This window comes from Hevea brasiliensis, chromosome 17 (assembly GCF_030052815.1).
Source record: "Hevea brasiliensis isolate MT/VB/25A 57/8 chromosome 17, ASM3005281v1, whole genome shotgun sequence".
Lineage (NCBI taxonomy): Eukaryota > Viridiplantae > Streptophyta > Magnoliopsida > Malpighiales > Euphorbiaceae > Hevea > Hevea brasiliensis.
Window position 1 is genome coordinate 4,881,341 of NC_079509.1, and position 16,272 is coordinate 4,897,612.

A 16,272-nucleotide genomic window follows, 5' to 3' on the forward strand; every position below is an offset into this window, starting at 1 on the left:
AATGAACAAAAGGTTGATGAAATGTTGAAGACGGTTCACCTTGAGGTTTCCGTTGAAATTGTCATGGACGTCCATTCCCATCACTAAGCCGTTTATGTGTCTAATATCTACGTAAAGAAAGGTAGTGGACATCTCTTCTACGGATACCAACAGCTTTCATCCTTGCTCTAACATCATGGGGTTCTTAAACAACCAGAAAAAGAGTTTGAAATAAATTGAGCAAGAGGGGTTTCAGAAATTCGGACATAGATTAGTACAAACAGAATCAATTAGCAAAAACAAAGATCAAAATCAAGAACACACTCCCAGAGTATTCTGGAGATGGAAAGAAGAAAGAGAGAGGGAGGGAGCCTGAAAGGCTGAATCTTGAGGGTGTTGACACCAAGAAGCCAAGCAGCCATATTCTCTTGTTGTCCATGAGCGCGAGACTTGGAGGAAGAAGATTTTTTTTTTTTTTTAAGAAAAACATAAGCATTTGTTCAAAGTTCTAACCCATATTTATGCATAAATTTCAAGTAACCAAGTTTGTAACACTAATCAAGAGTTAATCACATGTTAATACATGCACTAAGCCTACAAACCAGTCTAAATGTAACTTGTAATATAAAAAATGAATGCTTCACAGAACATATTGGATTGAGAGTCTTTCTATTTTAGGAATCCTTCAGTAAGAATGCCAACCTTTCTTTTTGTAAATTTGGATGCTTTTTTTTTTTTTTTTAAGGAAGATAAATTTCTAACATTAAACTTGCATATTTTGGTTTATGCATGTAAAACTGTTGGCACCTTTGCATTTTTTTTTTTTAATTATTCATGTGATCAATCCAAATCTGTCCTTTATTAATTATTTTAACTTTGAGGGACAAATTAATACCCAACAGGTCATGGGCTGGGTGATATAAGAAACTCAGGCAAGACTCTAAAAATGGGCCTATAAAATACTGCGGCCCGTATTATTTAGAATTAAATTGATGCCCATTCATATGCACTCTCTTGGGCTATGAGGTACCCATATTCCAACTACTAAATCACTAATATCAAACCTAACCAGATTTGATTTAGTGGCTACACATCATTTACCTTGCCAATGTGACTTCTCACGATATCGTCAGTGGCGAACCGCTCACATCGTTGCAATCCAAACACTTTACTGAACCAATTCAATCAGTAGGAGTGACAGGAGGTGTATATAAAGGACAAGGACATGGCCAACAAGAGCTGATAGCCCGTGATTTGAGAATTCTAACTCGTTTCCCTTCAAAGTTCACATACGTCCTTGTTGTCGAACGGGCTTTTCTCGTTTCTTAGAATCGATTAATCCATGTGCAAGTGCTGTTCACATGAATATCGCTGCAAACAGTGCCTTTGCAGGCATTTCTAAGGCCCGAGCTTGAACTGTCGCCGCCTTGAGCTGATCAACGGAATGCATTTCAATTTGCTATAAAAAAAAATCACTAATCTCAAATATTCGTATAATAATTCTAATAATTTTAAATCTACCATATTAATATGTGAGCATATTTTGCTACAGAACAAAATTTAATTTTGATGCTTGAAAATGATAGGAAAATTTACAGTTTGACCTATTGGTTTTTGCCATATATTATATTTTAATCTCTAAATTTTAAGAAATAAATTATTTAGTCTTTAAGTTTTATAATGTATTACACTCTAGTCTCTCAATTTTAAAAAATAAATTATTTAATTATTTAATTTTAATATATAAAATAATTTAATCCATATAATTTTAATATTTATAATAATTTTATTTATCGATAAAAGAATGAATTATTCTATATATTAAAATTACAGAATCAAAGTGTGACATAGTGCATAATTCAAAGACTAAATAACTAATTTCTAAAAATAAGAGACTAACATAAAATATATTGCAAATTTCAAGAACCAATTATAAATTTCCCCAAAATTATAATGTAAGAATGAATATAATTGTTGGTAAGCTAAACTAGAATGCGTTAAGACAGATTAAGGGTCTAATGTTGGAATAAATGGAGTAGAATCTGTCAAAATTTGTAACTGATGGACTTAGAATACTTGAGAAAGTATTCAATCAGTGAACCGGCTTGGAAACTCCATTCAATCAGTGAACCGGCTTGGAAACTCCAAGTCCAAGTCAATTTTGTTTTAAGATCAATTATTATTTTTTTATGTATTATTTCATAATTAATATTTAAATATATATATAATAAGTTTTAATTTCATAATTCATTTTCATCTCTCTATTTATTTATTTTTTATTTAATTAAGTTAATAAACTTAAAAGTGGTTAATGAAAAAATAAAAATTCATAGGCAAAAGTGTTCATCGTGATAAAATTAAAAATAAAATAATAATTTATTCTTTATATATATTTCATTCATGCATCTTATTCTATCAATATAATCAATATTCAAAAGGATTAAAAAAATAATAATAAAGGATTAAAGTAATAATAATGATAATAATAATAATAATACCCCAAGAACGAAAGTATTTACAATGTTAAAATTTATTAACAAAATATTAATTTATCTTGAGAATATTAAATTATTCTATTTTTTATTAACTGTATACGTTGTTTTAAGAGAAAGAGCATTGACTGTTTTTGACTTGCTAAAGAGCATTCATTCAGGGAGATTTTATCTACTTCAGCTACAGGAATGAGAATGGTGTTTTGCAGTCACTTCCAATAATTGCAGGTATTTAGCAAATCAGAGAATAGCCTTTTTTTTTTTTTAATATTTTTATAGCTAAGGGTGAAAATATATTAGGCTTGAGGTTTTTTTATTTATTTATTTGAAAATTAATTATTATTTAATTTAGTGAATTTTTGTTAAATAAATAAACAATTATAGATATTAAAAATGTAGTGCAAAATGACTTAGATGATAAAATGACACTTGGAGTATGCCCACCAACTGATTAATTAATAATTAGTGATGCTTTGATGTGATCCAATGTTGGCCATCCATTCATCCATGTAGAATGTGGCTTAAGATATTATCATTCAATTTAATAACGATGGATGTCCACTTAAAATCAGGGCATGATTATTCATCACAAATTCTTGGGTAATTTTATCTTCTTTACCCAATTGACATGACACAAAATAATATTCAATTTTGATAATTCCTTTACAAAAAAGTTAACCAAACTATTGGCTATATCATCCAACAAATTCAAATTTTCAATCATATTGTATTAAGCTTTGGTGATATTTGAATTACCAACCTTAATTAACATAATAATATATTACAATTTTTTATTAAAAAAAATGTCTGCCAAATATATATATATATATATTTAATCAAAATGAAATTTTAAAATATATTATTGCATCTTCATCACTCAAAAATAATTAAGGGTTGTTAACTAGGGGTTCGTTGGCCAAACCTTGGTAGACAAAGGCGGGTCCGAAAGGTTTGGCAAACAAATACTTAATTTAATTAGTTGACTTGAATTAAATTAATTTCCATATGACATGAGGTGTTTTAATGGTCCTTAAATCGCTTTTGCTTGTTAATTACAACATAATTCCTTTAAAGACACAGTACGTAGCATGTTAGCTGAAGAATGCTTCATCTTATTTCTTAACTAATACTCATAAAATATTGCTTACTTCTTGGACCAGGTTAATTTCAACATAAATTTATTATTATTTTTTTTTTATTCCAGTTGAAGTTTTAAACATTGATTATGATTTATGATTCATGAATGATAGATGAGAATTCAAAACTGGCAGCATTCTTTTATTCCTTGTGGATGGAAAATGATGTAATCTGGGTCTTCCAGAAAGTTGAATTGTTCAGAAACTTATTGCAAGCTTGTAGGAGTGGATTGGTTAGCTGGCCCAAGTCCTATAGCTAGAGGTCCCCAATTGTTTTAGCATGCTAAAAAAGCCTTGAAAAGTTGCCACACCATTTCTGTCCATTTTCCCCATCTTTTATTCAGAATCAAAATCAAATTAGTATAATTTGGAACTGAAATTATATTAAAAATTTGTCAAAATTGGATAGAATAAAATAATATTTAATTGAAAATTGAGTGTTTAAATTTAGTCAAATTTTTTAAAATTTAGTAATATATATGTATAATGTCATTGATTAAAGAAGAAGAAGAAGAAGAAAAAGAAGGGGGGGGTGGGGGTGTGGTTTAGTTGGATAGTTTTGTTGGGTGGTTAATTATAAGTAGTTTTGATGGTTACAGTTTTTCAAAGGTAGCGAGTGGGGAGGGCGCAACTTCTTCACGCAATATGGAAGCCACTCTTTCCATTCACACCTCACCTCGTCCCCACCTTAATCCTTGTCCATGTATTTGAGGCGGCCTTCCTAAGCTCCTATTTGCCCCCTCAATCATTTTTACCCAAATGCCCTTTTTTTACTTATCAAATGAATGTTGAATAATCTTGATTTACTATCTTCGAAGCAGAGAAGGGGAAAATGTAAGTTTGGAAAATCCCCCATCTAATTTTGGAGATTTTCTCATTAGGGGAAAGCACTTGCACTTGCTAAATATGTCACAAAATCAAGAGCCTACAGGACTCCATCAAATTAAGCCTTATCTACTAACAGTTCATATATATTACAATCCAACTGTGATACTGATACATATGTAAGAATTAATATTTATAGTTAGGAATATTTTTGGATTAATTTTTTAATTAAAAATTAATATAAAACATAATTCTTTAATTAAAAAAATTTAAATATTATATATAGAAAAAAAAAATCTAGTCCTCTTTGGTAATTTGACGAACCATTATAGCCAAATCACACGTCGCATTGTTGTTGAACCCAACTTCCTCCCGACGCAAACTTCCAAAGACCTATTTCTATCAGGACTATGAGTCTATACATACCCACCATATATAAACACATGTATATTGCCCTTTATCTATATACGCGCTCGATCGATTTCTAGCTATTTTCAGGCTTCCATATTAAATTCCCTCTCTGTTCCATCCACCAAAAACCCTCCTCTCTTTTCTTTCTCACATACAAAGATATGGCTTCGACTTCCAGAAGGAAAACCATCAGGGTCTCAATAGCCATAGCCGATGCAGTTTCGTGGTACTGTGCCATAATCCTATTGGGCCTTATATTGTTGGCGTCTATTAGGGAGAATTCTTCAACGGCTGAGCCTGTTAAAGGGAACCAGCTTCTGGACCGACCTTGTGATGAAATATACGTCGTTGGAGAAGGGGAAACCCTGCACACCATCAGCGACAAGTGCGGTGACCCGTTTATCGTTGAGCAGAACCCACATATCCATGACCCGGATGATGTTTTCCCCGGACTTGTCATCAAGATCACTCCTTCCAAGCCAAGGAAGTTGCTGAGGTAGTTTATAGAACAGAACTGAATAATAGTACTGCCTGCTTCTTTCATGTACATATACATCGGATACCAAAGATAAAAACTTTTACCATAGTTTGATTCGACATGTTTTTCCTTAACATGGATATGGCGTTTTTTGTTTCTTTCTGGGATGTATTTAGGCTCTTTGAGAGAAGTTGAGGTCTTTTAGCTTGTAATTTCTTAAGTTCTTCTGGGATACATAATAGTTGAGACCTTTTCATCTACCGGTTTGTAAAGATGGAGAATAAATATCCCCGAGAGAATCTCGACTCTTTTTTCAGTTCCTTTTCTTTTCCTTCTTTTGGGCTTTTGCCTTTACATGTGTTGAAGGATGTATTTATGTGGTGTTTATGCTATAGTTTGTACATGATTTTGGGTCTGTTATCGGAAAAAAAAAAGGCCTCAAAGTCTAAAAGGATGATAGAATTCCTGTTTGATGAAGCTTGTCTTGTTCCTGAGCGTTAATTCTGTTTTGGTTATAAGCTTTTGGAATCATCAAGTGAAAGTTAATTAAACTTGTAGTTGCTTCTTGTAGTTTGTTAATTTGATCTTTAGGAATCTGAAACAAGAAGAAAGAAAAGACTAAACAAAACGTTTTACACCATTAATAATAATCACAAAAACAACAAGAAAGCATGGCAGTTGCCTGTTAGAAAGAACAGAAACTGTATGACTTGTCCCGGTAGAGAGAATATATATGGATATCTGATCATATCTCTACTTCAACTTTTTTAGTGATGTTGTACATGATTTGGACTTTCATGTCTTTAAATGCACCTTGTAATTAAATGTTATTTGGTTTCCTTTCTTCTTTGCACAATAATAAATGCCTATATTTGTAACATGTGCTATATCGTTCTTTTTTAACGGTAAGATAATTTATACTTCATCCTTTCTAGCTAGTCTGATAAATTTTCAGCTTTTAATTTAGTTTATAAATTATTTTATAGCAATGGTTGACGTTAAATCCTAGTTATTATTGTTCAAAAAGTTAATAAAGATTCCAATTTAGAATTCTTTGTAATGGCTACACATTTCTCGAAAATTAAGCTAATTAATGGTATTAAGTAATCGTACCTCAAGTAAGCAGGATTTGATGGTTTATTAAGAGAAATTTTAATCCGGGCGGAGATGGTTAGGAGTTGAATTCCTACGGCGGCTAAATACTAACCGGTCAAGCCAACTCATGGGATGGGAGTGGTGTGGCGGTGTATCTGTTTTTCTCTTATCCAATTAAGCAAACGGTGTCTGGTCTCGTCAGGTAAAAAGACCCCATGCATGCTGGGTCTTCCGTCTTCCTTCCCTTTTGGGATATAAGCTTATCATTACACATCACAACCCATAATAAGAAAATATAGTATGGCTGCAAAACTACCCATAACAAAAAAATCTTTGTTTGTTCATGTGGATTCTAGTCACCAATGATTAACGCTACCCCTCCTTTAACATAATATAATAAAAAAAACATTGAATTTTATACCAATGTATTTTAATTAAATAATAATCATCTTTAAAATTTTGAGATTTTAAATTTAAATTTCAATATGGTGATAAACCAAGTAAGTTGCATACAAAATGTGAGAATCAGACAAACAAAAACAGAATATTAAAGAAGTTTCGTTTCCTTCTGTAACTGCTAAATATGTATGTGTTTGATCTCTTACAACTAGTCATGGGAGATTTCAGGCAGTATCCAGAAACTGTTGAAACTTAAAAAGCCATTTCCTAAACGCAATATATCGTTTTGACGCAAGTGCCACGAACATTGAAATAAGAAATGTATGAATGATTGGTTGCTGTTGACCCGTATCATCATAAGAAATTAAGAATCGATTATGATCAAGGGGCAACCACTCACATTCACCCAAGTGTTCTATGAAGTTACGTGATATAACTAGGTATGGTGTCACCTGTAACTCACCTACTCAATCCTACCTCATCGTTTCAATTGGTCAACGTTTCTCTTATCATATTAACAAATCTTTATATAATATAATAAAAATGGAATTAATTATTATCAATTAATAAATTCAATTTTAACTTTAAAATATATGACCATATTATTTCTGAGATTATAATTAATCATGCTTTTCAAATGATCAATAAACAATGTTAGTCTAAAAGATAATCGCGAAAAGGTGGTGTATGTTGTGGGCGGCTTATATTTCAGAAATTTATAAAATATATAGAATATTATGGAAATCAAAGACTGCAATCAAAGAGTGCAGAATGTTGGTAGAAGTAGATGTATCATTCAGGGACGGGCTAGGGGGTGGGTTAAAGGGAGCATTGGGCCTCTTAAAATTTTAAAAACTTTTAAGAATTTAGTGATAATTTTTTTAAATTTTTTTATTTTTATATTTAATAAATATAAAATCTTAATAATTTTAGTGAATTTAATAATAATTTTATATAAATTTTAATTTATAATTATAAAATAATTATTACCATTGATTATTTAATTTTTTTATTAATAAATTTTATATTTTAATTAAGCCCCTAAATTAAAATTCTGGAGGCATCATTGATATCATCTTTTGTTTCCATACTGGAATGCCAATCATTTTCACTTTGTAGAGGTGTTAGGGCATGCAAAATTCGAGTAAACAGTGAACTAATTCTGTAGCATCCAGTTTCAGTAATGAATTTCGCGCATGCTGATTTGGTAAACAGTAAGCGCCGATGTCTAGCCTAGCCTCTAGGCTATAGCGAGACATCTTGTGCAATTCCAATGGCCAACGTTGGGTTGGTGGCCACATGTATCAGATGTCACGGGCCCGGTTTTCAGCCAGCATTTGGGGGTTGGGACATTGTGATAGGATGGGTTCTCTTTGTATGTGAAAAATCAAAGCTGCTCAAAAAATTTTGTGTGGCTTGGGGTTTTAGTCAAGTCATCGGAACTGATATTTTGGAGATTTACTCCTCGTCGAAATCTGGGCCATAGAATATGGATCAACAAACTTGAACCTCATATAAATTAAATGGGTCTTCTCTTCAAAATGGACTGGATAGGAGCCCAGTTTGGTGCCTTTTTTTCCATTTTTCAACCATCAACACTAGTTCACTATTGTGGTCTGTAATTATATTTATGCGATGTCACTCTGAGTGCAACTATTGTTATACTTATATTAGAATTCAATTGAATTCTATTTAAAATTTTTTTATTATAAAATTTATATATTTAAAATAAATTTTAAAATAAAAGAATTCTTTTAATTTCTACTTATTATATTCTTATTTTATTTCTTTTATTTGTAGACTTTTCAAGCATGAAAAAGTTGTTGGATTCAATAGCTATATAGAGTTAAGTTGAACCAGCAAGATAGCATAAATGCATCACATTTCTAATATCATGGACCAAATTAATATCTAATGAATACATTACCCTTTGCCATTAGCACTTAATTAAGAATGAAGAAGGTGGCAGGTGCAATATTTATTGCAGCAAGATTTTGAATCAATAGAGATACATATTACAGCCCCACCATATACCATGTACATATATAAATATCAGGTAGTCTATAAACAATGCCTTGATAGTTCTTTTTCTGGCAAACAAGGGTCTGATTAATTATTTTATTATTTTCCAGGCAAATTTATGTTAATTTCACAAATCATGCATGCGTTAATGTGAAGTTGAAGGAAACTGGATCTTTATATGTAAATTTATGTTGTTGAACTAAAAAGTATGATATGTTTCTTTGTTATGACGTGGTGGACATCTTTGCACCCAAAGAATTGACAACCACTTAGATCACGAGGTTCTTTCAGGTATATTTAAGGCAACTTTGTTGGTCGGTTTGTAATAGATATACGATTTGCATTAAGGTCTTGGAGGCATGGGTTTGCATTCTTGGAAATTTATTGGTATCCTTCTTTCAGAGATTTTCTTGTTTCATGGATTCTGTTACCCTCATCCACAGAAAGGTATGGATTTGTCATGAGATTTTTCTCTCTATTAACATAGACTAGTTTTAGTGTCCATCCGACCTATCGATCATTTCGAGTTGAAGAACTAAATTTATTATTCTTTAATTTAATTTTATGTCTTTTGCAGCTTCACAATTACATTACACATTTGTTCGCGATGCAACTTCAGCACCAGTAGTCCTGTACTATGACTACATTATCATCGGTGGAGGAACTTCAGGGTGTCCGTTAGCTGCAACTCTATCTAAGAATGCAACTGTTCTAGTACTTGAAAGAGGAGGCTCCCCCTATGGCAATTCTAACATAAGCAACATTGGAAACTTCGTTGCCTCTCTTTCTGATACGTCTCCCAATTCCCCTTCCCAAGTCTTCATCTCCGAGGATGGAGTATACAACACTCGTGCACGTGTTCTTGGGGGCGGAAGCTCACTGAACGCCGGATTTTACACTCACGCTGGTTCTGATTTTGTGAAGGAAGCTAGATTGAGTGAAAAGTTGGCCAATGCGTCTTATAAATGGGTTGAGAAGAAGATTGCATTCGAGCCAACAATGTTGCAATGGCAATCAGCAGTGAGGGATGGGTTGATACAAGCAGGGGTGTCTCCTTACAATGGGTTTACCTATGATCATTTTTCTGGAACTAAAATTGGAGGCACAATCTTTGATAGGGATGGTCACAGGCACACTGCTGCCGATCTGCTGGAGTACGCTGTGCCAAGAAATATTCTTGTTTATTTACATGCTACTGCACTCAAGATCTTGTTTACAGGAAGAGGTAAAGCACATGCTCATAATCTTTGTTTGAAATGGAAATCTTTTGGCTTCGTGTTGGAATGATAAGTTTTTAAATTATAGTTTTTTTAAACTAAAGAGTGTAAATTGTTTGAGCCAATCAAAATGAAATGGAGCATAGAGGGCATGGATTATATATTATACTTAGAATGAGTTAACTGATCAATTTGCATTGAAATTAGAGTGCTTGTTCATAAGCAATGCTATATTCCAATAATTCCTCTTCACCATACCAGAACATTGTGAATACAGGGAGACCATGGCCAAGACCAAGAGCTTATGGGGTGACATTTGAAGATAAGTTGGGCATAAGGCACACGGCGCTCTTGACTAGGAACTGGTGGAGTGAGATTATCTTGTCAGCTGGTGCAATAGGAAGCCCACAACTACTAATGCTCAGCGGCATTGGACCTGCTTATCATCTTCGAGCCCATGGAATTCCTGTCGTGTTCGACCAGCCCATGGTGGGTCAAGGGATGGCTGATAACCCAATGAATCTTCTGTTTGTTCCTTCCCCTATTCCCGTTGAGATCTCACTGATTCAAGTTGTGGGGATCACTCAATTTGGTAGCTTCATCGAGACAGCAAGTGGTTTGACCTTCGGTTACTCTTGGGCTCAAGGATTTATTAGGGACTATGAACTGTCCTTAAACAAGGTATTTATTCACCCATCAAATGCTGCACAGGTGTCTGTTCCTTTGAGAAAATATGGCTCATAAACTCATGTGGTACTAAATAATTTAATTAATTGCGTTGGATGTGTTTGATAACTTTATTAAACTAACAAATGGATTGACTTGTCACATGTTTAGACAGGCCAGCAGTCCATATTGACCCCAGAAGCCATGGCAAGGGCTGTTGAAACCGTGAATTCCCTTGTGAATGCAACACTAAAGGGTGGAGTTATTCTAGAGAAGGTCATGGGTCCACGCTCCACAGGCGATCTGAAGCTCAAGACCACAAATCCATACGATAACCCAACAGTGAAATTCAACTACTTCAAAGATCCATTGGACTTGAAGAAGTGTGTCAAAGGAATGAAAACCATTATCGACGTAATAAACTCAAAAGCATTTTCAAAATTTCGTTACAGACACATACCGGTGCAAACTCTGATCAGCTTGATGGCAAATCTGCCAGTGAACTTGAGACCAAGACATGTTACTACAGCAATTTCCTTGGAACAATTTTGCATAGACACCGTCATGACCATATGGCATTATCACGGAGGTTGCCAAATTGGCAAGGTTATTGATCGTAAATATAGGGTTCGGGGTGTTAATGGACTAAGGGTTATTGATGGCTCTACTTTTCTTCGCTCACCTGGGACTAATCCTCAAGCTACTGTTATGATGCTTGGAAGGTAATTCAGTGTTCTGGCATATTCATATGTATAGCCATTGGCAACTGAAAGTACATCTTTAACTTAAATTTTGTAATGCAGATACATGGGGAGGAGGATGACGCGCGAGAGAATTTCTAACAGGAGGACAACGATAAATTATTGACAGTCAAAGTGATGTACTCTGGATGTTACGTTGTATAGTATCAAAATACAAGTGAATTTCATCGCTTCAACTGTTGGGTTATTGATTATTAATTTTTTTTTCTCTTCTTTGTCAGAGAAATCTTTCAAAATTAAGTTATGACAGAGTGAATTCAAGCAATTGAGAAAGAAATGCGGAGAACATCTTCTAATTAAATTCAGGAGCGGGGAGTGACATAATTTTGCATATATATATATATATATATAACTGATACCAAAAACGAAATGGCACCAAATTAAAAGTCTCCCTGAGTTTTGAACTTAGAAATACCAAAAAGCCAACATGTAAACTCCAAAGAAAGGAAAAAGAATATTAAGCCACAAGCATATGCTTTTCCAGGGTCCAAATTAAATACTCAGTGACCTCCATAAAACATGCATGATGAAGCATCTCCTTTCAGCTCTTCTTTCACGTCTTTTGGCCTCCAAAGAACGGACAAAATGAGAGCAAGAATCACAATCTTCCCCATGCGTAGACACAACTTTTTCAAATCATGGAAATGGGGAGAAAAAATTTGACTTTATTCATGGCATATGCCATTGTTTTGAAGGTTTTGTTCCATCGTCCGCCCTTATAAAAGCTTGCGGACAATATCTGTTGGAGATAGGATGCAGCTAGCTTAGAGGAACCTGCTTCAATAAGCAGAGCAGTTGTAGGGCACCTCTCGCTTGGCAGGCAATGGCAGCAAGAGAAAGGTGTTATAGATACACTTTTTTAAATGGAAATTAAATTTTTAGATAATGCAAAGAATAATATTTGAGCAAAACCAATTTTCTAGTTTCTTTAGCATTCCTAATCCTTTTTCTGTATTTCTTTCTTCTTAAGCTTGTCCTTATGAGAAGGATTTCATTATGAAGGAGCATCTCCTTCCGGCTGCTTTTTTCCTCTTCTAAACGAATAAAGTTGAGAAGCGGAAGAATCTCATACTCTTTAGAAAGATTTTCTCTAAGAAAAAAGATAAAGGATTTCTACTAAAAACAAAAGGAAAATGGCCTTCACGGGGATATCCACAGCATAATGGCATATGCCATTTATTCTACAGTTTATTCCATCTTTCCAGCACCAATTAGAGTGCGTATAAAGTTCTGAATTCTTAAACCCAGAAGAGGTGAGAAGAAAAATGAGCTACTTCAATAAGCAAATCAGTCGTAGGCCATCTCTCACTCGGCAGGCAATTACAGGGATACCAAAATCTGATGTCAAATCTCAATCATCACTTGCCAAAGCTGTGAACATGGAGCAGTTAATCTGCCCATTTGTCATTTTGTTAAATATAATTATTTACATTGGTTGTCAATTAAACTCATGAGTTGCTCAAACTATAGGGGAATTAAACTCATGAGACATACTATGAAGTTGTGGGGGAGAGTTGTGGAGCATCGACTAAGTCATGATACTTCTATCTCTCTCAATCAATTTGGCTTCATGCCTGGTCGTTCAACTATGGAAGCGATCTTTCTCATTAGAAGCTTGATGGAGAAATATAGAGATGTGAATAAAGATCTACACATAGTGTTCCAAGAGATGTCTTATGGAATGTGTTAGAACAAAAGAGGGTATCTATTAGGTATATACAAGTATTGAAAGATATGTATGAAGGAGCAATTACTATTGTGCGTACAGTGGGAGGTGACACAAGAGATTTTCCGATCTCAATTGGATTACACCAAGGATCAGCTATAAGCCCTTACCTTTTTACATTAGTTTTAGATGAATTGACAAAACATATACAAGAGAGTATTCATTGGTGCATGATGTTTGCGGATGATATTTTTATGATAGATGAGACGCGAGAAGGAGTAAATAGAAAACTAGAGTTTTGGAGAATTAATCTTGAGTCAAAGGGCTTTAAGTTAAGTAGAACGAAGACAAAATACATGCATTGCAAGTTCAGTGAAGATCAAATGGGTGATAGGGAAGGAGTTAGTTTGGATGGAGTGGTATTGTTTCAAAGTAATCACTTTAAATATATCGGCTCAGTCTTTTAAGTAGATGGAGGATGTGAGGAGAATGTTAGTTATAGGATTAAAGCCAGATGGTTGAAGTGGAGACGTGCCATAGGAGTTTTATATGATCGTAAGATTCTCAATAAGTTGAAAGGAAAATTTTACAGTACAGCCATACGACTGGCTATGTTATATGGTAGTGAGTGTTGGGCACTGAAGGAGTCGTATGCGTTTAATATAAGAGTTGCAGAAATGAGAATGTTAAGGTGGATGAGTGACCATACTACTAGATAAAGTCCGTAACGAGAGTATTAGAGAAAAGGTAGGAGTGGTGCCAATTGAGAATAAGTTGAGAAAAGGGAGATTTGAGGTGGTTTGGTCATGTGAAGCGTAGACATACAAATGCTACAGTTAAATAAATAGAGTACATTAGGTTAGAAGAGGAAAAGAAAAAAAGGAGTAGACCTAAATTGACTTGGAGGAGAGTAGTACAACATGATCTAGAAGCATTACACATTTCTGAGAATTTAATTTAAAATCATTTAGAGTGAAGAAAAAGAATCCATATAACCGATCCCAAACTTTTAGAATAAATACTTAATTGAGTTGAGGTTGTCAATTATTTTTTTCTTTTTAATCTGATTTAATTCAACGGCAATAAATTTAATTTAATTTATAGTAATTACTATCAACTTAAATTTCATTAAAATATATATATATATACTCTAAAGGAATAACTAAAGTTTGCTGAGGTTAAAGCAAATGCATTAATCATTGCATCTATCCTGGAAATTCATTTTGATCTCTAGGTTTTGTCACTAATTACTATTAAGCCCTATATTTTGCAAATTGAACAATTCAGTCCCTTATATTTAATACTGTTAAAATAGGAAGTTCATCCGTCCAATTAACTGTTAATCATAGTTGAAAAGACTAAAATACCCTGCCCTCCACTCTCGTTCCCCCTCCTCCCCCCTCCCCCCCCCCCCCCCCTCTTTGTGTAATCCCTATTTTTCCCTTTCCCTTTTTTCTGTCCCTTCCCAACTTTCTCTCTCATAGAATATACAGAGTACTCGTTTATCCCTATTCAACTCTTTCCCCTCTCCTTGTTTAATCCATATTTCTCTCTTTTAATTGTTAGTCATACTTCTTGTGGCCCTCGTTTTCAAAGAAGGTAGGTGATGCTTCGAATTTAAGGCTCAAGTTGCCAACGTCGTTGCTGATCCTCCTTCAGTGCATTTAAAAATCTTTGTTTGCTCAGTTTTGCCTGTATCGTTTCTCAATCCTAAAATAATTTGCTTAGGGATCTGTTGATTTTTTTATTAGTAAACAAATATATATTTTTTTATTAAAAAAAAGAATTTAATATTTAAATTTATAAGGAAATAATTTAAATAAATATATAAAAGAAATTTAATAAAAAATGAGTCAATTGACTTCCCTTTTATCATAATAAATCTGCCACTAGCTATGGATAAGGATGTCGAGAGGCCCTCAGGTCTTATCTCCTAAACATTGAACTGTTAAGTATTGTTCAATTTGCAAAATCATTTGAAGCTAATAGTTGATTGAAGCTAACACAGCCAAGGCAGCATTATCTGGATTGATGTTGAGGAGACAAAAATCCATATTGAATTTCGAGATTTGTCGAGAATATTGAGTTAAGAATCTGTTTGTGTCCGGAATGAGAGTGGCACAAACGCTTGCGTAGAGGGGCGTCGTCGAAAAAGTCGTCGGGCATGCAGGGCTATATGGGTTGCAGGGGGAAAGGGAAATGGGTCTGTCTTAATCACCAATTTGCGGCACAAGTGCGATTCATATGTAGTAATTTTTGCCCTTTTTTTTTATTAATTTGCTGGGATTGTTATTTTTTTTTTAGGATTAACATTGAAGTTTTGATGGGATTGTATTTTTTTGCTTTGTTTTATTATTATTATTATTATTTTCTGGTTTGGCATTCTTTGAGCATATATGAAAGAGAGGAGAGATTAAGATGGGAAAGCCAAAAATAAGAGGAAGATAGAAAAGTATGAGAGAGAGGAGGGTAATTTAGTCATTTAAAAATTTTCTATTTTTAGACCACTGAAATCAATAAGACTGACAACTATATTAGATGGAGAGACTTCTAATTTTAACAAAAACAAAATTGAAAAATTAAATTAATTAATTTTTAAAATACAGAGAATAAACAGTGATTATGATAAAATTTATGAACCAAAATTATAATTTTCTTTTACTCAATTCATCTGTTTGCTTACTTGGTTATGTAAAACATATTATCACATTTAATAAATTAATTAATAAATTTTACTTTAATTATATTATAGTTATTTTCAAAATTATGCAAAACTTAAAAAAAAAAAAAAAAAACTATACAAAACTTAAGTTCGAGTTTCAATTATATTAAAGTGAGAAAAAAAATACAATTAATTTTATACTATTTGGGTGCAAGACTCTTTCTTTCGCTTCTGTTGTTTCCTTCTTTTTCTTTATTAAGTTTATAATATTTTAGTGGCAAGACTCTTTCTTTTTATTTATTTATTTAAATCGGAAAAGAAGGGTCTTTCTTTTAATTATATTAACTAGAAAGCAGGCGGCTCCATCAGATGAGGCTATGGATGGGTTTCGTTTGCTTGCAGATGGAAGCTTTTTATATTTCTGTACTTCAAATCACGAAGTCAACCTATACTTCAATTTTCA

The 16,272-nt window shown here is 33.4% G+C and overlaps 2 protein-coding genes across 2 annotated transcripts; both read left to right on the forward strand.

The window, feature by feature from the left end:
- The first annotated feature begins 4,879 nt into the window (after positions 1-4,879).
- LOC110641587 (uncharacterized) lies at positions 4,880-5,581 on the forward strand. The gene has a single exon (XM_021793371.2). It carries the CDS (start codon positions 5,005-5,007, stop codon positions 5,341-5,343), a length of 339 nt encoding a protein of 112 aa, XP_021649063.1. The 5' UTR covers positions 4,880-5,004; the 3' UTR covers positions 5,344-5,581.
- A 3,572-nt stretch (positions 5,582-9,153) lies between these two features.
- On the forward strand, positions 9,154-11,668 carry LOC110641607 (protein HOTHEAD). The gene is made up of 5 exons (XM_058140226.1): positions 9,154-9,284; positions 9,415-10,062; positions 10,332-10,735; positions 10,892-11,442; positions 11,524-11,668. The coding sequence occupies exons 1-5, from the start codon at positions 9,197-9,199 to the stop codon at positions 11,585-11,587; spliced, it is 1,755 nt and encodes a 584-aa protein (XP_057996209.1). The 5' UTR covers positions 9,154-9,196; the 3' UTR covers positions 11,588-11,668.
- The last annotated feature ends 4,604 nt before the right edge of the window (positions 11,669-16,272 follow it).